Source organism: Neophocaena asiaeorientalis, unplaced genomic scaffold (genome assembly GCF_003031525.2).
Source record: "Neophocaena asiaeorientalis asiaeorientalis breed wild unplaced genomic scaffold, Neophocaena_asiaeorientalis_V1.1 scaffold165, whole genome shotgun sequence".
In the NCBI taxonomy this organism is placed as follows: domain Eukaryota; kingdom Metazoa; phylum Chordata; class Mammalia; order Artiodactyla; family Phocoenidae; genus Neophocaena; species Neophocaena asiaeorientalis.
Window position 1 is genome coordinate 2,744,924 of NW_020173918.1, and position 17,918 is coordinate 2,762,841.

A 17,918-nucleotide genomic window follows, 5' to 3' on the forward strand; every position below is an offset into this window, starting at 1 on the left:
TGATGTGACACAAGGTGTCACTTGCCTTATTTGGCATATAAAAATAAAATAAAATAATGTATGTACCAATAATCATTAATGAAAAATATTTAGGAAGAAGCAGCAATCTGAGTTTTAACAAAACCAAAGGTTTTTGCAGAGGAGAGAAAACTGGGAGTCACCAGAAGGAGCCCTCAGAGAATGGCAGGAAGTGAAGACAATTTGTCTTTGCCCTGCTGAATCCTAAGGAAGGATTTCTTTTTTTTTCAGCAGGTGAAACAATTTTATTTCACTGTTGTCTTTAGAACCACAAAGACAATATGTTCTTCATATAAAAACGTTAGTTCAGATAACTATACTTTCTAGAAAATGATTATAGAGACGCTCTTAAAGAAAATGCACCCTAGGGCTTTCCTGTTGGCGCAGTGTTTGAGAGTCCGCCTGCTGAGGCAGGGGACGCGGGTTCGTGCCCCGGTCCGGGAAGATCCCACATGCCGCAGAGCGGCTAGGCTCATGAGCCATGGCCGCTGAGCCTGCGCCTCTGGAGCCTGTGCTCAGCAACAGGAGAGGCCAAACCAGTGAGAGTCCTGCGTACAGGAAAAAAAGAAAAAAAAAAAGCACCCTGTTATATGGTTTTGGTGAAGTTGCTTGGAAAAAACTCACATCTGGACTGATTCCTAAAACATACCATTCCACCATTCTGCATCTTTTGGTTCAAAGTATATGTTATTGTCATCAATACATGTTCCTGCATTCTTACATGTATGATAATACATATATATACTGGTTTTTCTTTACTTTCTTTACACCCAAGGAAGTAAAGAAAATTCTTTGAGGATCTCCCATAACAGCAGTGGAGCCAAGGAATATTACTTTATCCAGATATACTTTGTGCCAGGCACCATTCTAGAAGCTTGGGGATACAGTAGTGATCAAAGTAGACCAAAGCAGAAAAATACATCTCTCAAGGGACTTACATTCTGGTGAAGAGGGCAGTATGGTGAAGATATAAGCAAAAGAATAAGTAGAGTATATAGCATGCCAGATCTTGATACGTATTATGAAGAAAAAAATAGTAATACAGATAGGAAATTTGCATGGGGCGGCTTAATTATTAAAGATGACAGTCAAAGAAGGCCTCACTGACAAGACGAATAGGACCTCAATGTCCCTTATTACAAAGCATAGAAGTCCTATCTCAGGAAGGGAACAGGAATTCAGCCACCCCAGAGCTTTCTGGACCAGGTTCATCAAAGAGTCCCAGGCTTCCTCTCAAATAAGCATCAGGCTTATTTTCAGGTAAGATGCAGCCAGTGTAGGAAAAGGTTTGGCCTCAGGTTACCCTCCTAGGGTCACTGGCTCAGGTGCACCTGCTGAGAAGTTTCAGCCACTCTACTTACTAATAGGAAAGAGCTCCAAGCTAGATAATGAGAAAAGCAAGGGGCAGAACCGTGAGAGGAATATAGCCATTGGCCATTTATGTTAATGGGGACAGAATAGAATCCACGTTTACATATTTGTGTTTGTATAAAGAAATTCCAGATGGGTACACAGGAAACTAATAAACGTGGTTCTTTGTTATTGATGGGGGAACTGGGCAGATGAGGACTGTGTTTGAAATAGGATTGTTTATTGTATTATTTATATATGCAATTATTAAACCCTAGCAATGGACTGCCTAGTAGAAACCACAAAACAATATTAGCTACATTTTCTTAAAGGGCCACAAGATGGCAATAGCGTTTCTTGTTTGTCGAGCCTGGGAGATGGGAGGAGGGGACCGCTGCTGCTATGAGCTCCTCCCTTGTGCAAATGGCCTTCTTCTTCCCTTAGTTCAGTTGCCGGAATTTCTCTTTGCCAGCACTTGATTCCTCTCATTGTCACCCCTTGTTGACTGAAAGAGAATTATGTTCATTAATTGGGCCAGCATTTTTGAAACCTTTTTTTTTTTTTGAAGGGTGGGTAAGGGGGAGGGAAGCGGGGAAAGGATTATGGACGTCTTGAAGTATACCCCAAAGTACACGAAAACGTACCTCCAGGTGTCCATCAGACATGCTTCAACAATTACCAACATCTGCTTTGTTTCTTCAATCATGAATATTTTCACAAACATCCTAACGGATACAGAGTTAAATAAAATACAAGATTTTCTCACCTAAGAAAAATTTTAAATGATTTTTAACATCACCCAATATCTAGTACTAAAAAAAAAAATCCTCAATGGCCTCAGATACTTTTTTACAATGATTTTGTCTGAATGGTATTCCATTAGATCTACAAATGGTATTTGGTTACTGTGTCTTTTAAATCTATTTTAATTCATGACGTTTAACCAAATCTGAGTTTGCTCTTTGGAAAAGGAGTTGAGAAACTATAATCTGGGTGATGGGAATGCTCATTGTCCATGGGTGGTCATTGCTTGCAGACCTTTTCTCTGAAAAGTGATGGGGGAAATAAGGGTTTTCTTAAAAGGAAAAAAAAAAAAAAGATCATAGTGATATTTTCCATTCAAATTTAAGTCAAAAGCGTTTTTTACTTAACATTTTAAAATAGATTTTTATTGGAGTATAATTGCTTCACAATACTGTGTTAGTTACTGTTGTACAACAAAGTGAGTCAGCCACATGCATACACATATCCCCATATCCCCTCCCTCTTGAGCCTCCCACCCACCCTCCCTATCCCACCCCTCTAGGTCATCGCAAAGCACCGAGCTGATCTCCCTGTGCTATGCTGTTGCTTTCCACTAGCTAACTATTTTACATTTTTTAGTGTATATATGTCAATGCTACTCTCACTTCGCCCCAACTTCCCCCTCCTCACTGTGTCCTCAAGTCCATTCTCTATGTCTACGTCTTTATTCCTGCCCTGCCACTAGGTTCATCAGTACCATTTTTTTTTTAACTTAACATCTTTAAGGTTATAATTGAAATTCTTTCATTCTGAAAAACTTAGTTTCTTATATGATTTTAAAAAATGACTTGTTTTCTCTATAGACAAAATAAGAAAAGACATCTTAACACTTTAATTATTCTGAATTAGAAAGTAGAATGAAGAGAAGAAAAGTTTGAACCTACTAAAATCTGACCTTGAGTGAGGTCAAGGTCAGATTTTAGTAGAAATAGACTTTTCAACTTTTTCCTCATTTAAAATTGATATTCACTAATATTCTGTCCTTCCCAAATTAAGAAAGAACATAGAAGTCTTGATGCTGCAAAATAATTTAAAAAGAAATGCCTCCTCTAATGAAGTGTAACATAACACTCTTATCTTCATGGTTAGAACTTTTGTTTCTTGTTTAAGAAATCCTTTGGTACTGTGAGATATTTTCTTAGCTTACCTTCTAAAAAGGCTTAATGGTTTTCCTTTTACATTTAAGGGTCTTTTTTCCTCTGTGGGTAACCAATTGTCCTGATAAATTTTTGAACAGCTTATCTTTTCCTCACTTACCTCACCGTTTTCCTTTCTAAAGATTCAACAAAAAATTAGATATGATCTTTGCCTTTCTATCTAATTCAGCTGGTAAGTGTGTCCATCTCTGTGCAATACCACCCAGTATTATAGCTATATGACTCTTTTTTTTTATCACTAAATCATATTCTACCTCATCAGGAGTTTCTTGGATTTTTTACCCTTTTGATCCTCAAATAAATGTTAGAATTAACTTCTAAATTCCAAAACTAGGATTTTGACTGAAATTACCTGATTTTGTCAGTCCTCCTTTGGATACTAAAACTTCTTAAAAAAAAAAAAGTAAAATAAACACAGCAGAGATGCAAGGATGGAAAGTGAAACTTTTTCAAGTTGGTAATTAAGTAAGTGTAATAGCAGTGGTATCACTCCATTTCTACCTCTTAGTTTTGTTTTGTTTTTTTTTTTTTAAAGATGATGTTGGGGGTAGGAGTTAATTAATTACTTAATTAATTTTGCTGTATTGTGTCTTCATTTCTGTGCGAGGGCTTCCTCTAGTTGTGGCAAGCGGGGGCCACTCTTCATCGCTGTGCGCGGGCCTCTCACTATTGTGGCCTTTTGTTGCGGAGCACAGGCTCCAGACACGTAGGCTCAGTAGTTGTGGCTCACGGGCCTAGTTGCTCCGCGGCATGTGGGATCTTCCCAGACCAGGGCTCGAACCCATGTTCCCTGCATTGGCAGGCAGGTTCTCAACAACTGTGCCACCAGGGAAGCCCTACCTCTTAGTTCTTTAACAAATGTGTTTTGACAAGGGGAGAAATTACACCAATTCTTTGTCACTATTCAGCACACATACAGTATCCAGTTGAACAGGACTCCAAAACTGCTAGGTGCCACTTTGAGTCTCCCAATAATTGATAAGTCTGCTTCTTTATCAACGAAGGATGTGGTACACATTAAGACTGCAGTAAAATAGGAACATACATATCAATAATTACCTTAAATGTAACTGGATTAAATGCTCCAACCAAAAGACATAGATTGGCTGAATGGATACAAAAACAAGAGCTGTATATATGCTGTCTACAAGAGACCGACTTCAGACCTAGGGACACATACAGATTGAACGTGAGGAGTTGAAAAAAGATATTCCATGCAAATGGAAATCAAAAGAAAGCTGGAGTAGCAATTCTAACAAACAAAAAAACCCAACCCAATCCCAAAATGGGCAGAAGACCTAAATAGACATTTCTCCAAAGAAGATATACAGATTGCCAACAGACACATGAAAGAATGCTCAACATCATTAATCATTAGAGATTTGCAAATCAAAAGTACAATGAGATACCATCTCATAACGGTCAGAATGGCCATCATCAAAAAATCTACAAACAATAAATGCTAGAGAGGGTGTGGAGAAAAGGGAACCCTCTTGCACTGTTGGTGAGAATGTACCTAGAGGGGTGGGATAGGGAGGGTGGGAGGGAGGGAGATGCAAGAGGGAAGAGATATGGGGACATATGTATATGTATAACTGATTCACTTTGTTATAAAGCAGAAACTAACACACCATTGTAAAGCAATTATACTCCAATAAAGATGTTAAAAAAAAAAAAGCCTGCAGTAAGTCTCATTGCCATTTGTACATTGCCTTACTTTTTCTCTATAATGTATTGAGATCAGTTAAAAAAAATGCTGTGAGATGTGAGGTATACAGTATTCATTAAGTCCACAGATAGTCTTGCTAGCAACAACATAAGAGAAAGTGAAGCACATCCAAATCTAGAATAAGTGTCTACCTCATTGAAGACAAATCCCTGCCTCATCCAGGACAAAATTTATTGAAATCAATGGATAGTTTGTAAATGTAGTTATTACTAATTGAGTATTTTCCATATATCATCAACAATTGAAAATAAAATTAACAGAAATTTGTATTATAATGAATTTAACATAACAAAGATAAAGTTATAATTGAAGAACAGATATCTGCATGGTATCTACATATAGAGCCACTAATCTTTTGACAGACTCTGTCAGTGTGTCTCTATTAACTTCTGAGGGAATGGGTGCCTTGATTTCAATAAGCGTTGTAGATTAGTTTAGAAAGAAATATGTGTACAGTAGAAAAGGAAATATAATCATTTAATGTACCTTGAAAAAAAGTCCTTTACAACCAGCTGGTTCATCTAAGGCAATAGTCAAGGCATCATCCTGATTTGTGACCTCTGGGGAAGACCTGGCAGTTAGTTCTAAGTATTGTGAGCAACAAATGTCTATTTATTTTGTGATAAGATACACCACAACGTACATTTTTTCAAATGACATACTGTGTTAGTTCAGCCTTGAACGATGAGATAGACTGATAGCATTTGGTTTTTCAAGCAAAGGAGTAAATCCTCCCCTTACTCATAAGAGAATTCCATCAAGGTGCAAACAGGCCCAAAGATGAAGATTTGATTTATTTACCTGGCTTATATATCTCTTAGGCAGTTTAATTTTCTGCGTAATAGGAGAATTGGCTGGGACTTTTCAACTTTATAGTTTTCAAAAATTTAGTCTTTATGAATTTTCATCTGGGGATAAAGGACGACTCACCTTCTATTCCAATCCCTCTCCTTCTTCCACAGATTTTATTCTGATTGCTATATACTAAAAGACAAAGAAACAATCAAAAAAGTATTTAGCTTGGAAATTATCATCTAATTATTTGGATTAATGGAGAAGATGGGAGGCTCACGTGACACATGACACAAGAAGCAAAAATCATTTACGTTCTGTTTATTTACAGGACTCGGTTACCATTAGTGTGGGATGGAGATGGTGAAAGAAAAGAACTTTTTTTCTTTCTTCCTTTCTTTATTTTTCATGTTATGATGAGTGTACATTCTCTATATGGAAACACACAACAAACCAGTTAGTAGCCACTCAAATAGATATATGAGACACTATGGAGGCAGTTTCCAAATTCTGGACAAGCTGTTAGAAAAAGCTCAAAAAAGGGAAGAAATTTCAGAGGGCAGGCAAGGCTGAAGTGGGCGTTGAAACATGGGTAGGCTTTGGGTCAACAAAGGGGAAGAGTACATTTGACAGTGGATTTAACAAATATTAATTGCTTTTAGACATTACTACTATGCTAAATTTAGATCCATTTTAGATAAATTAAGTAACTTATTTACGTAAATTAAATTCATTGAAAATCACAACCTAAATAAAAAATCAGCCATAGTGGAAGCTTCCAACTTTTATAGATAATGGCTTTTGACCTAAAAGAGACACGTAATTTTAAACAACCGTAATATAGAGAAGCATTGTTTGTTGAGTGCCTGTTTCTCATTTATGACAACCTGAACGACGCAGAATTTGTTTTTCTTCACTGGTTCCAGGCAAAGTTAAAATAGCATTAAAAATACCAACCAAAGCAACTTTAAAATAGAAACGGATTTTTTTTCAGAAAAAAGTTTGAGATAAACACCCTCAAGCTTCTCCCCTTCACCGGACCCCAAATAGTCATGTTTAGTCTTGCAATGTTTCCTATTATACGGATATAGGGCAAAACGAAAGCAATATTCTAATTAGAAATAAAGCGCTGGTATTTCTCAGGCTGAAAATCACATCCACCAAGTTCCCTTCTCTACAAAGAAAATTTTGATTTTTAAATAAATCTCATTCTCGAAAGGGAAAAAGCACTAAGAAAAAATGAAAAAAGCAGGAACTACCCGAAAACGTTTATTAAAGAGCTTCTGCGTGCTAGACTGAGAAGCAGGAAGTGGATTCCTCCCGCGCACCGAAAGCCCCGGTCTCTTCCTGGATGCCGGCAACCAATCACGCCGTGGAGGGAAAGAGCGGGCGCCCGGGCAAATTTAAACTGCCCGCGCAATCTCTGCACCCCCGCAGGAATCCAATTCTTTGTCCCAGCCATGAGTATTTGGATTTACTACGAATTTAAAAATTAACTCCTCCCTCGTTACTTAACCCTAAATGGTAACAGAATTGGTGCCTGAACCCTTTTAAATATACGAAGTACCTAAACGACAATGAAAAGGCCAGGCCAGGGTTACAAGGAGTTCCAGAGCTTTGCCAGGGTCAGGTAACATTTTTGTAGTTAGGGTATCTCAAGCTTACCGTGACAGGAAAGTCCTAAAGTTCAGTAATTGCTCTACTTCGCAGGCTAAATACTGTAATGAGCTACGAAGGCCCAGCGCAGAAACAAAACCAGCACCAGCTCTCTCTATTGAGCATATGGTGGCTCTTAAAAGAGCCGTTAAATTGTTTGCAGCCAACTCACTGTTTACTTGGCGCTGGTATATTTGGTGACAGCCTTGGTGCCCTCGGACACGGCGTGCTTGGCCAGCTCCCCGGGCAGCAGCAAGCGCACGGCCGTCTGGATCTCCCTGGACGTGATGGTCGAACGCTTGTTGTAATGCGCCAGGCGCGACGCCTCGCCTGCGATGCGCTCGAAGATGTCGTTGACAAACGAGTTCATGATGCCCATGGCCTTAGACGAGATACCGGTGTCCGGGTGAACCTGCTTCAGCACCTTGTACACATAGATGGAATAACTCTCCTTGCGGCTGCGTTTGCGCTTCTTACCATCTTTCTTCTGTGCCTTAGTTACCGCCTTCTTGGAGCCCTTTTTCGGAGCAGGAGCAGATTTAGCTGCTTCCGGCATGATGAAAAGCAACTCAAAAGAATTTAAGAGAAAGAGAAATAGCGCGGTAAAAGATACGATGTGTCCCTTTTATATAGAAACTCTTATGCAAATAAGGTGATAAGTTAAAGTCGTGTGTCTGATTGGTGGCTGTTTAGGAAGCCGTAAGAAATTAGTTCTGCCCAATCACAACGCAAGAATCCTACTGCCGCCTTTCCATTGGTTACAATGAAGCCACAATCCTAACCAATGACATACCTCTTTTATCGCGCCTAATAAGGGTTATAAGAAGTGCTGCCCCTACGCTTTCGTTCTGAAGGACTTCTAAGGTGTTGTTGGTTTCACGATGTCTGGACGAGGCAAGCAAGGCGGGAAAGCTCGCGCCAAGGCCAAGACCCGCTCTTCACGGGCCGGGCTGCAGTTTCCCGTGGGCCGAGTGCATCGCCTGCTCCGCAAGGGCAACTACGCCGAGCGTGTCGGGGCCGGCGCGCCGGTGTACCTGGCGGCAGTGCTGGAGTACCTGACCGCGGAGATCCTGGAGTTGGCGGGCAACGCGGCTCGCGACAACAAGAAGACGCGTATCATTCCGCGTCATCTGCAGCTGGCCATCCGTAACGATGAGGAGCTTAACAAGCTGTTAGGCAAAGTCACCATCGCTCAGGGTGGCGTACTGCCCAATATCCAGGCCGTGCTGCTGCCCAAAAAGACCGAGAGCCACCACAAGGCCAAGGGCAAGTAATTGCCTAGATTATAGCAACTCGGATAAATTCAAACCAAAGGCTCTTCTCAGGGCCACCCATATTTTCTGTAAAAGAGTTTTAACATTTGTTATGTTGGACGATGAAAAGGGGTAGTGAGATTTAATTAAAGCCTGAGTCACTTTCCCATTCTCTGCTTTGTTGAAAGCAAAGTAAGAAAAACATTTAATCACGTTTTAAAGAAAGTTCGCTGCAGTGATTATCTACGGACTTAGGACTTTATCGCTAGTCCTTAATAAGTGTGCGTCTACGGGTAACCATTAGCATCAGTTTCTGAAATATTTTGGTACAAAAGAAGCACTACCCTGACTCGAATTTAGCAGACGGTGCAGCAAGGGCCTGACCAGGCGGCCTGCGGGAGCGCGCCGGCCACGGGCGGCGTAAAGAAGCCACACCGCTACCGGCCCGGCACGGTGGCCCTGCGCGAGATCCGCTGCTGCCAGAAGTCCACGGAGCTGCTGATCCGCAAGCTGCCGTTCCAGCGCCTGGTGCGCGAAGTCGCTCAGGACTTCAAGACCGACCTGCGCTTCCAGAGCTCGGCCGTGATGGCGCTGCAGGAGGCGTGCGAGGCCTACCTGGTGGGGCTCTTCGAGGACACCAACTTGTGTGTCATCACGCCAAGCGCGTCACCATCATGCCCAAGGACATCCAGTTTCCCTACAGATCAACGGAGAGCTTCGTGGCACGATAGTCTCCCTTACCCAAATACTGTCAGCCACATACGTTTTCCCTAACAGTACATGTGCCACGAGGCAATGTTGCTACGTTAAAATATCGGGATTACATCTGTAGATGTGACACCACTCTGGAGCATGAGAAAGGTTTCTCATATTTGGGTTGCGGCCTAAATCTCAAGTGCTGTTGCCTCAGGAGAACTTGACAGGTTAGTTATTTCTAACAAACTTTAAACCGATCAAGACATCTGTGGAAATGTTTTCCATAACTATTGCTATTGAAATGTAAAGTGTTGCCAATCACGCAGACTTAAACTTCTGCCTCGTAGACTTAAAGTAAGTGTGGGGTAAGGAAAATAATATAGAGGATTATGATATGGTTCGACAAAGTAGTTGGTAAGTAGTGGAGAAATGTAGTGTGTTGTGGACTCCTGACAGAAACCAAGTCAGCAAAGCTGATAGGGTTACCTTTGAAAGAGTTATTTGATGTGACATGACAAGTAACTTCTGTTGCTGTAACCAAATAAGGAATACCCCTGCCAATGGTTTTTACCGCCTAGGTCGCAGAATCTAGCCTCTTACTCTCCACTCACTGAACTCTTTTAATTGATGTCATCTCAAAATAAAAGACGTTAACTTTTTTTTCCTTGAATATCGTGAACACCTTTGGCTGTGTGGTGACTAAGTGGAAACTTCTCAGAATAATGTTTTAAGTGTACAAAATACAAAAGTTGCAAAAAAATTTATTACAGTTATCAAAGTATTTTTAAAACTAAATTTGATAGAGTGACATATGCACTTATATAATTAACACAGTACATAACACAATCTTTTGGGGGGCCTAACTGCCATCAGTAATAAGATAAGTATAAAAGATGGTTTAAGATAACGCAGCAATTGTTATGAAAAATGAAACATCTGTGATTTCCACTGGGTAACAAAGTAACAGGTACTGAGGTTTGAGGTCTAAATTCATAATAAAGTGAAATGCCAATGTTCAGTTAAAGGTTAATTAAAATATATATTTTTCTCCATCTAAACTCATGGACTTCCCCCCTCACCACTACCGCCACCGCCCCGTCCACATTCTGCTGATTTTTATCCTCACAGGCATTGTGGCATATATGGATCCCAGGTGAAAAACCGTTGCTGTAAGCTTTGGTCAATCTAACCCATTCTTTTGCAACTTAATTATGATTTTTCACTGAAACTGCCTCTGCATAGCTAGAATTTCTTTAGCACTTAAGTCTTCTAATATCTCATATAATTATTCATACCCTTTTATTGTCTTTGTTTTTTGTACTTAAAATAGAACTTCTTCCAATCCTAGTATAAATAAGACTTCTTGAAATAAAAAGAAATGCCAACAACAATATCTAACAATGCTAGACACTCAAATGACCCATCAAAAAACAGTAAAATATTTGACTTTTCATAGGCTTTTTAGAAGTTACGTAACCCAAATGATTTCATTCATTATTCAATTGTTCTGTCTTTAAATATGTCTTCCAATTGTAGGGAAAAAACATAATTTTTCCTCCACCCTTCTGAGTTTTTGGCTGAGAGCCTGTAAACAGATAGGTTAGGGGGTCCCCACACCTGACCAGGGATTGAACCCGGGCTCTTGGCAGTGAAAGCGTGGAATCCTAACCACTGGACCACCGGGTAATTCCCAGGAATGGCTTTATTTACACAAGAGAAGCCATTTTGGCCTAAGCCATTTTGTGATCTAAGCGTGAACTAATGCTTGCCCTTGAACGTGTTTCAGTAATCAATGATCTTAAGGAAAGTAAGGGAGTGCAGGAACAAAGGAAAAGCAGTCAAGAAACAATAGTTCAACAATAAAAGCCCTAGTTCCTCCTCAAGGGATATAGATAAAAATCTGATACAGTCTTTGAGTTCTGCAGGAACTAAGGCCCCCACCTAGGTGGAGAATGGAATGATAATTTTGCCCCTTAGTGACTTCAGATCAACTAAAGCTTGGACTCCGTCAACCTTTGCCCCAATTCTGTGCTGAATTCTCTGCTCGAGCCCCTTCATGAATATGCATGTACCCTTAGCTTAAAACTTCCCCAGTTTTGCTGTTCAGGGAGACACTGCTTTGGGAAGATCCCCGGTGTTCTCCTTACTTGCTGCAAGTAGTAATAAATTCTTTCTTCCTTCTCCTGATCTTTGGCTTGGTTCTGTCTTTTGGTGCGACACCCACCAAGAGGCGAACCCAGTTTTCGGGTAACAAGCCCTGTAATAAAAGCCAAATTCGAAAGAGAAAAACAAGTTTCTTAACAACTATACCTCATCTATACATGGGAGAAACCCAGGGAAAAATGAGTACCTCTAGAGGTGCCTTAGAATTCCAGGGAATTCCCTGGTGACTTTCACTGCCAAGGTCTCGAGTTCAATCCCTGGTCAGGGAATTAAGATCCCGCAAGCTGTGAGGTGCGGCCAAAAACCAAAACAAAACAAATAAAAAGAACTCCATCTTAAATACCATCTTCCGCTAAAGATGGAGATGTAGGGAGGTCAGGTACGGGGAGGTTACCAGGGAAACAAGGGTAAACTTTGTTAGGCATATTTACATTGATGCCTTCTCCATTGATAAGGGTCTAAAGTTGTTTACTAGGATTAACCTTTGTTCTTCCTGGGAAAGAGAGGAGGAGGGACATCTCTGTAAATCTGTGTCCTGCTTTTAGGGAAACAGAAGGAAAGCAAGAAGATTTTCTTGGATCTGCTTCATCTCAAAAGCCTCAGTTCAGCGAAATAATCCTTATGCTAAATGGTGTATTTTGGGGTGGCCTATTCTGCTCCCCTTCAACACCAAATACTAGTATTTTGTTGATGTATACTGTTGTCTGTATTAATATAAAAAATCTGAACTCATGCATTATATTTTAAATGATACACAGAGAATATTTCTAAACAAAAGTTTTAAAGCAAATTAAAACTCTCCCATTACAATACTTTTAAGGTTTTTTTTTTTAATTTAAATCCAATGTTGTGGGTTAATGATGTAATTGAACATTTTTTTCTTATATTTGTAGACATTTGTATATCATTACAGTCAGTTTGGACGTCTATTCTACCCAAACTATTTGGGCATTTGCCTATCTATTTGGGCATTTTGAGATAGAAAGTTAAAGATCAAGTTTAAGATCAAGAATATTTAAGGAAGATCAAGAGCAGAGAAAGCAAGGGTAGAAAGTGAGTTCACAGAGATAGGCAGAGGTCAGATCATGTAGGGCTTTATGATCATGTAGGGTTTTATATGCCATGCTATAAGTTTTTGCAAATCATTCTAAGAGTTTCGAACAGAGGAATGGCATAACCTGATTTACATTTCTTTGAAAGTTCACTAAGGCAACTGTATGGTGAATACAAAGTTTAGAAGTAATGATATAAATTAGGAAGCTATTGCAGTGGTCTTTTTGAGAGATAATGCTGGTTTGGCTTAAATTGGGGTAATAGACAATGGTTAGGTACAGGATATATTTCACAAGTGTAACCAATAAAGTTTGCTGCTGGATTTGATTTGTACTGTGTAGGAGAGGAAAAAGAAATTTCCCTTTGAATTCTTGGCTGAGACTACCTAGAATAAAAGACAAATTAAAAAGAGAAAAACCACCAAAATTTTATTAACATGTAAACCTCATGTATACAGGAGAGACACAGGAAAAATGAGTAAACTCAAGATGGCCCAAGCCACCACCTTACACACCATCTTTAGCTAAAGACAAAAGAAAGTTGTGTAGGAGAGGGGGGACACATTATCAGAAAAACGCATAATGAACAAGGGTTTGTTATGCAGGTTAAAGTGGGTGCCTTCTCCCATAAGATCTTTTTCATGATTTCGAATCATCCTTCTCTTCATAGTATAGAGAGGGAGACACAAATGTAGCTTTCCTCTATAAATATGTGTCTCTTACAAAAAGGTAACTTCTGTTTTCAGAGATTCATCTGTCTATGCTGTTTCTCAAAAATAATTAGTTCAAAATAACCCTTATGACAAAGAGGCATACTTTGGGGTGACATATTTGGCTGCCCTTCAACAGTGAAAGAACATAAAGCCACAAAGAAAATATTTGATTTGAACTGTTCATCTCGACATATTAAGTCAGTTACTATGTTAGAAAAGGGCCCGAAGAGCACTGTATTTTTATAAAATAATATATTGTATGTTTATAGAATAATAAAACTTTGCTTATCAATTTCAGAAATTATAAAGAATCTGACAAACTTTTCAGATATCCATCCATTGCTAGTCTTATAATCACTAGTTGTTATGCAAAAACTCATGAAATCAGATAGGAAGGGAGGCTAGTAGTTGGTGGGAATTTTACCCATTTTTAAAGTAGAGAAGGGGGCCTCCCCTTTTGGTCCAGTGGTTAAGACTCCACGCTCACAATGCAAAGGGCCTGGGTTCCATCCCTGCATGCCGCAGCTAAAAACCCCGCAGGCTGCAACGAAGGTCCGCATAAGACCTGGCTCAGCCAAATAAATAAATATTTTTTAAAAAAAGTAGAGAAGGGTCTGTAAAATATATTCCAGTTAACTAATGTTGGGGAAATATAATGTAAAACAAAAGAAGAGAAAGTTTATTACTGAATAAGCTTAATGCTTATTCAAAATATGCTCTACACGGGCAATCTTTTAAAGAGATTGCAAAGATAAAGAAAAAAATCTCACTCTTTTATATAGGTAAATAGATACCACCCATTACATTAGGTAGGTTTTGCAATCTGGAGTCAGGAAACTGGGAAATAGAGTACTATTTTCCTTGATGATTAAAGAGAGGACTCTAAGCTCCTTGAGGAAACTTTCCTGAGTTAAGAGGCTGGCAAAGAGCTTTTTTAGCCATTTTACGTACATTTGGAAAGGACAGAGAAAGAAATTTTGAAAGAGAAAAAGGAAAGGAAAGGGACCCTCGGGGAGAATTAAGCCTCTTATTTTCAACTTGTATTTGCCCTTAAATTAACTTGTTGAATTATGCTGGATATATACCCATCTCTGTAATATATACTGAATTTTGTTCCTGTTGGTTGAATCAGTTTTGTTTTTGCAAAGGTTTTAATTTATTTTATGAAATTTATAGTTGTACTTTGAAAATACTGTATTGCAACCTTGCTAAAAGTAACTCTCATTGAAATAAAGGAAAGTGAAAGAAAATCATTGAATAACAATGGGATTATATGTTAATGCTGAAAGTAGGGATTAAAATTTCTCAGAATTTCTCAGAATTTACAATAGTAAAATAGTATATATTTTTTAAATTAAGTATATACAACCAAGAATGTTTGAAATATATAATCATTCTTTTAATAAAGGCTTTCTTAGAAAGACAAAGGTAGACTTTCTTTTCTCTGCATTTGAATTTTCTACTTGTTCACTAATGACAAATTAACTGCTCTTCTAATTAATGAAAGTTAAAAAAAAATTTTAATTATATGTTACCTAGAAAAAAAATCTACTGAGACATTTAAAGACCCAGATTCAGTATTTTGCAGGTTAGGATGACACAGTACTTCAAAAATAACAAATTTACCCTAATAAATTGTATAGATTTAATACAGTTAAGAGTACTAAAAGAACTACTTTGTTGCAGCTAGATAAAATGATTTATTTTTCTATAATAGTAGAAATTAATTTGAAATAAATAATTATGAGTAATGAATTCACTGGCAAATACTTATTTTTCAACATTACAAATAATTAAATGCTAGAGCACTATACATAGACTGATCAGCAGAATAAAAACTCAAAAAATAATTTTAAGTGAAATATTCAATAAACGATCAATTAAGTTCCTCAAATAAGTGGAGAAAATATTTACTATGTTATACTGATGAGCCAGCTGGTTAACTTTTTAAAAGTTAATTCTCTATACAAGAAACCAAGTCTGGATTATTATAGAGTTAAATTTTTTTTTAATGTTCTACCCATTATAAGTAAAATAATAATAGGAATTTATATTAAAAATGGAAATTGACACACATTTGGTGGAAGAGCATTTAGCAATATACCTGGAAGATCTTGAAATTCTCTATTTTATTAGCCCATCTTGCTCTATTTCTAGGTAGTATATTTCCCCCATATATTAGGAGAAAAACTTCACAAAATGGTATTAACCGTATGCAAATACTGGTAGAGAAAGAAGACACATGTATATAGGTAGAGATAAAAGCAGAATATTTTATTCTCTGTGCTATTTTATGTATCATCTACAATGTTAAAGTTTTGTTGCTTAACGAGGATGAGGAGCGAAACAAATTAAATGAGAAAAGGGGAGAAAAATAGCCTAGGTCTTGAGGAATCAAAAGAATTAACTGAAAGAGAACAAACGGGAGTAGTACGGCCGGCTTGTTCCTTTAGGTCTTTAGATCCCCTCCCCCAACCCAGAGGGATTCCCGCCACAGCTCTTTTGGTTTTCACTCTGGTCCGCAGAGATTACTTTTTAAAAGGAGCTGCGACCAGTTGAATGCAGTTTTCTGCTCATTTCCTGAGAATGTCCGGACGTGGTAAGGGGGGGAAAGGTTTGGGGAAAGGGGGCGCCAAGCGCCACCGCAAAGTTCTGCGCGATAATATCCAGGGCATCACCAAGCCTGCCATCCGCCGCCTGGCCCGGCGTGGAGGTGTCAAGCGCATTTCTGGTCTCATCTACGAGGAGACCCGTGGGGTGCTGAAGGTGTTCTTGGAGAACGTGATCCGGGACGCCGTCACCTACACCGAGCACGCCAAGCGCAAGACGGTCACGGCCATGGACGTAGTGTACGCGCTCAAGCGCCAAGGACGCACCCTCTACGGCTTCGGCGGTTAAAAGGAAAAAGTTTGATCCTGTTTATTAAAAAGGCCCTTTTTAGGGCCCCCAAGTTTTCAAGGAAAGGGCTAAAGTAACAATCCGTCTGTACGCTGGTGTTTTAAACCATTTAAAATGGATCGCTCAAGGCAGTTCACGTAGTTAACTCTAGGGTGTGGAAAATGGACTGAGCACAGTATTTAGTGATCGCGGGGCAAGATTCCCCCGGGCACGGGTGGGGCCTCCAACTAGCTTCTCGGCTGCGGATTGGTTTTGTCTGGAGGCCTGAGTTTTATGAGACCAGAGGCCCGGACTCAGGCCCAACTCTAAAATCTCCCTCCAGTCCTTTATATTTCTTAATGTCGGGTGAGGGATATGACCTTGTTTTTCTTCATTTTACCACCCATCTGTTACTTGTTTCTCTAGCCGTATATGTTTTTTATAAACTAGTAAATTGACCACATAATCTTTTTTGTGGGCCCTCATATTACATATCTTTACTCTGAAGACCTGTTTCACTTTGCCTTGCAGACTTTGTTCCTCCTGGCTGAGGGTGAGGGTGGGGGTCAGGGAGGGCGGCGCAGAGTTCTAGCATTGTCCTGACCCCAAATGGGCCGGACATGAGATAACTGCTTAAAGGCTGCATTTTAGGAGATCATTGGAGGCCAAGTTTACTAACACATAAATGCATATTAGAACACCGGTGGTGGAAAAAAAGGACACGTGACAGAGGCTGTTAAGGCTTAAACAGGAAGCCACTGTACTTCACACAAAAGACCCCCGAAACAAGAATGATTCGCTTTGTGTTCACGTGTTAACTTACCAGATCTAAGGGCCGTGTTACTGAAGCACTTGGTAGTATAATTGGTTTCCTTCTATTCTGAGGCAATTTACGACCACAGTACGTATGATTCAGTACAATGGAATTCTCAATACCTCACGTTATCGCTAGAACTTAAACCTAAATTCAGAGTTCGTATTTTCAGCTCTAATACTGACAACTTAGTGGCTCTTAAAAGAGCCTTTGGGGTTAGATCTAAAAGTTACTTGACAAATTTACTTGGCGCTGGTGTACTTGGTGACAGCCTTGGTGCCCTCGGACACGGCGTGCTTGGCCAGCTCCCCGGGCAGCAGCAGGCGCACGGCCGTCTGAATCTCCCTGGACGTGATGGTCGAGCGCTTGTTGTAGTGCGCCAGGCGCGACGCCTCGCCCGCGATGCGCTCGAAAATGTCGTTAACAAACGAATTCATGATGCCCATGGCCTTAGACGAGATGCCAGTGTCCGGGTGGACCTGCTTCAGCACCTTGTACACGTACACGGAGTAGCTCTCCTTGCGGCTGCGCTTCCGTTTCTTGCCATCCTTCTTCTGCGCTTTGGTCACCGCCTTCTTAGAGCCCTTCTTCGGGGCCAGAGCGGACTTCGCCAGCTCAGGCATGATCTACAGCAACAAGCAACGTACAGCGACAAAAAATAGTAAATGTGCAAAGTACCTCATTTATATAGAACCTCTTATGCAAATAAGGTAAGTCGAAGTCCTATGTCTGATTGGTGGCTGTTCAAGAAACCTTCAGAAATTAGTTCTGCCCAATCAGAACGCAAGAATCACAATTTCACCTTTCAATTGGTTAAAATGAAGCCACATCCTAACCAATGACA

The 17,918-nt window shown here is 39.7% G+C and overlaps 4 protein-coding genes and 1 pseudogene across 5 annotated transcripts; 3 read left to right on the plus strand and 2 right to left on the minus strand.

Moving 5' to 3' along the window:
• Positions 1-506: 506 nt before the first annotated feature.
• On the minus strand, positions 507-8,062 carry LOC112404101 (histone H2B type 1-J-like). Of its 2 annotated transcripts, none has more exons than XR_003004044.1 (4): positions 5,989-6,341; positions 5,545-5,618; positions 2,013-2,093; positions 507-1,873 (listed from the first exon to the last, which is right to left on the minus strand). XR_003004044.1 is itself a non-coding variant. In XM_024751925.1 (4 exons), exon 1 carries the CDS (start codon positions 8,060-8,062, stop codon positions 7,682-7,684), a length of 381 nt encoding a protein of 126 aa, XP_024607693.1. In that variant the 3' UTR covers positions 507-2,093; positions 5,545-5,618; positions 5,989-6,042; positions 7,679-7,681. The 2 variants fall into 2 exon arrangements, 1 of the variants encoding a protein (XP_024607693.1); XM_024751925.1 differs by adding an exon at positions 7,679-8,062 and having other exon boundaries at positions 507-2,093; positions 5,989-6,042.
• Positions 8,063-8,387: 325 nt separating this feature from the next.
• On the plus strand, positions 8,388-8,789 carry LOC112404099 (histone H2A type 1). The gene has a single exon (XM_024751924.1). It carries the CDS (start codon positions 8,388-8,390, stop codon positions 8,778-8,780), a length of 393 nt encoding a protein of 130 aa, XP_024607692.1. The 3' UTR covers positions 8,781-8,789.
• A 92-nt stretch (positions 8,790-8,881) lies between these two features.
• LOC112404120 (histone H3.3-like) lies at positions 8,882-9,490 on the plus strand (annotated as a pseudogene).
• A 3,892-nt stretch (positions 9,491-13,382) lies between these two features.
• LOC112404104 (histone H4) lies at positions 13,383-16,281 on the plus strand. The gene is made up of 2 exons (XM_024751928.1): positions 13,383-13,399; positions 15,969-16,281. Exon 2 carries the CDS (start codon positions 15,970-15,972, stop codon positions 16,279-16,281), a length of 312 nt encoding a protein of 103 aa, XP_024607696.1. The 5' UTR covers positions 13,383-13,399; position 15,969.
• A 1,035-nt stretch (positions 16,282-17,316) lies between these two features.
• On the minus strand, positions 17,317-17,697 carry LOC112404113 (histone H2B type 1-K-like). The gene has a single exon (XM_024751945.1). The coding sequence runs from the start codon at positions 17,695-17,697 to the stop codon at positions 17,317-17,319; it is 381 nt and encodes a 126-aa protein (XP_024607713.1).
• Between the last annotated feature and the right edge of the window lie 221 nt (positions 17,698-17,918).

What these genes read in the sequence shown, in the direction of transcription:
- LOC112404101 (XM_024751925.1), bottom strand. Translation starts at nt 8,062, where the DNA reads ATGCCGGAAGCAGCTAAATCTGCTCCTGCTCCGAAAAAGGGCTCCAAG.
- LOC112404099 (XM_024751924.1), top strand. Translation starts at nt 8,388, where the DNA reads ATGTCTGGACGAGGCAAGCAAGGCGGGAAAGCTCGCGCCAAGGCCAAG.
- LOC112404104 (XM_024751928.1), top strand. Translation starts at nt 15,970, where the DNA reads ATGTCCGGACGTGGTAAGGGGGGGAAAGGTTTGGGGAAAGGGGGCGCC.
- LOC112404113 (XM_024751945.1), bottom strand. Translation starts at nt 17,697, where the DNA reads ATGCCTGAGCTGGCGAAGTCCGCTCTGGCCCCGAAGAAGGGCTCTAAG.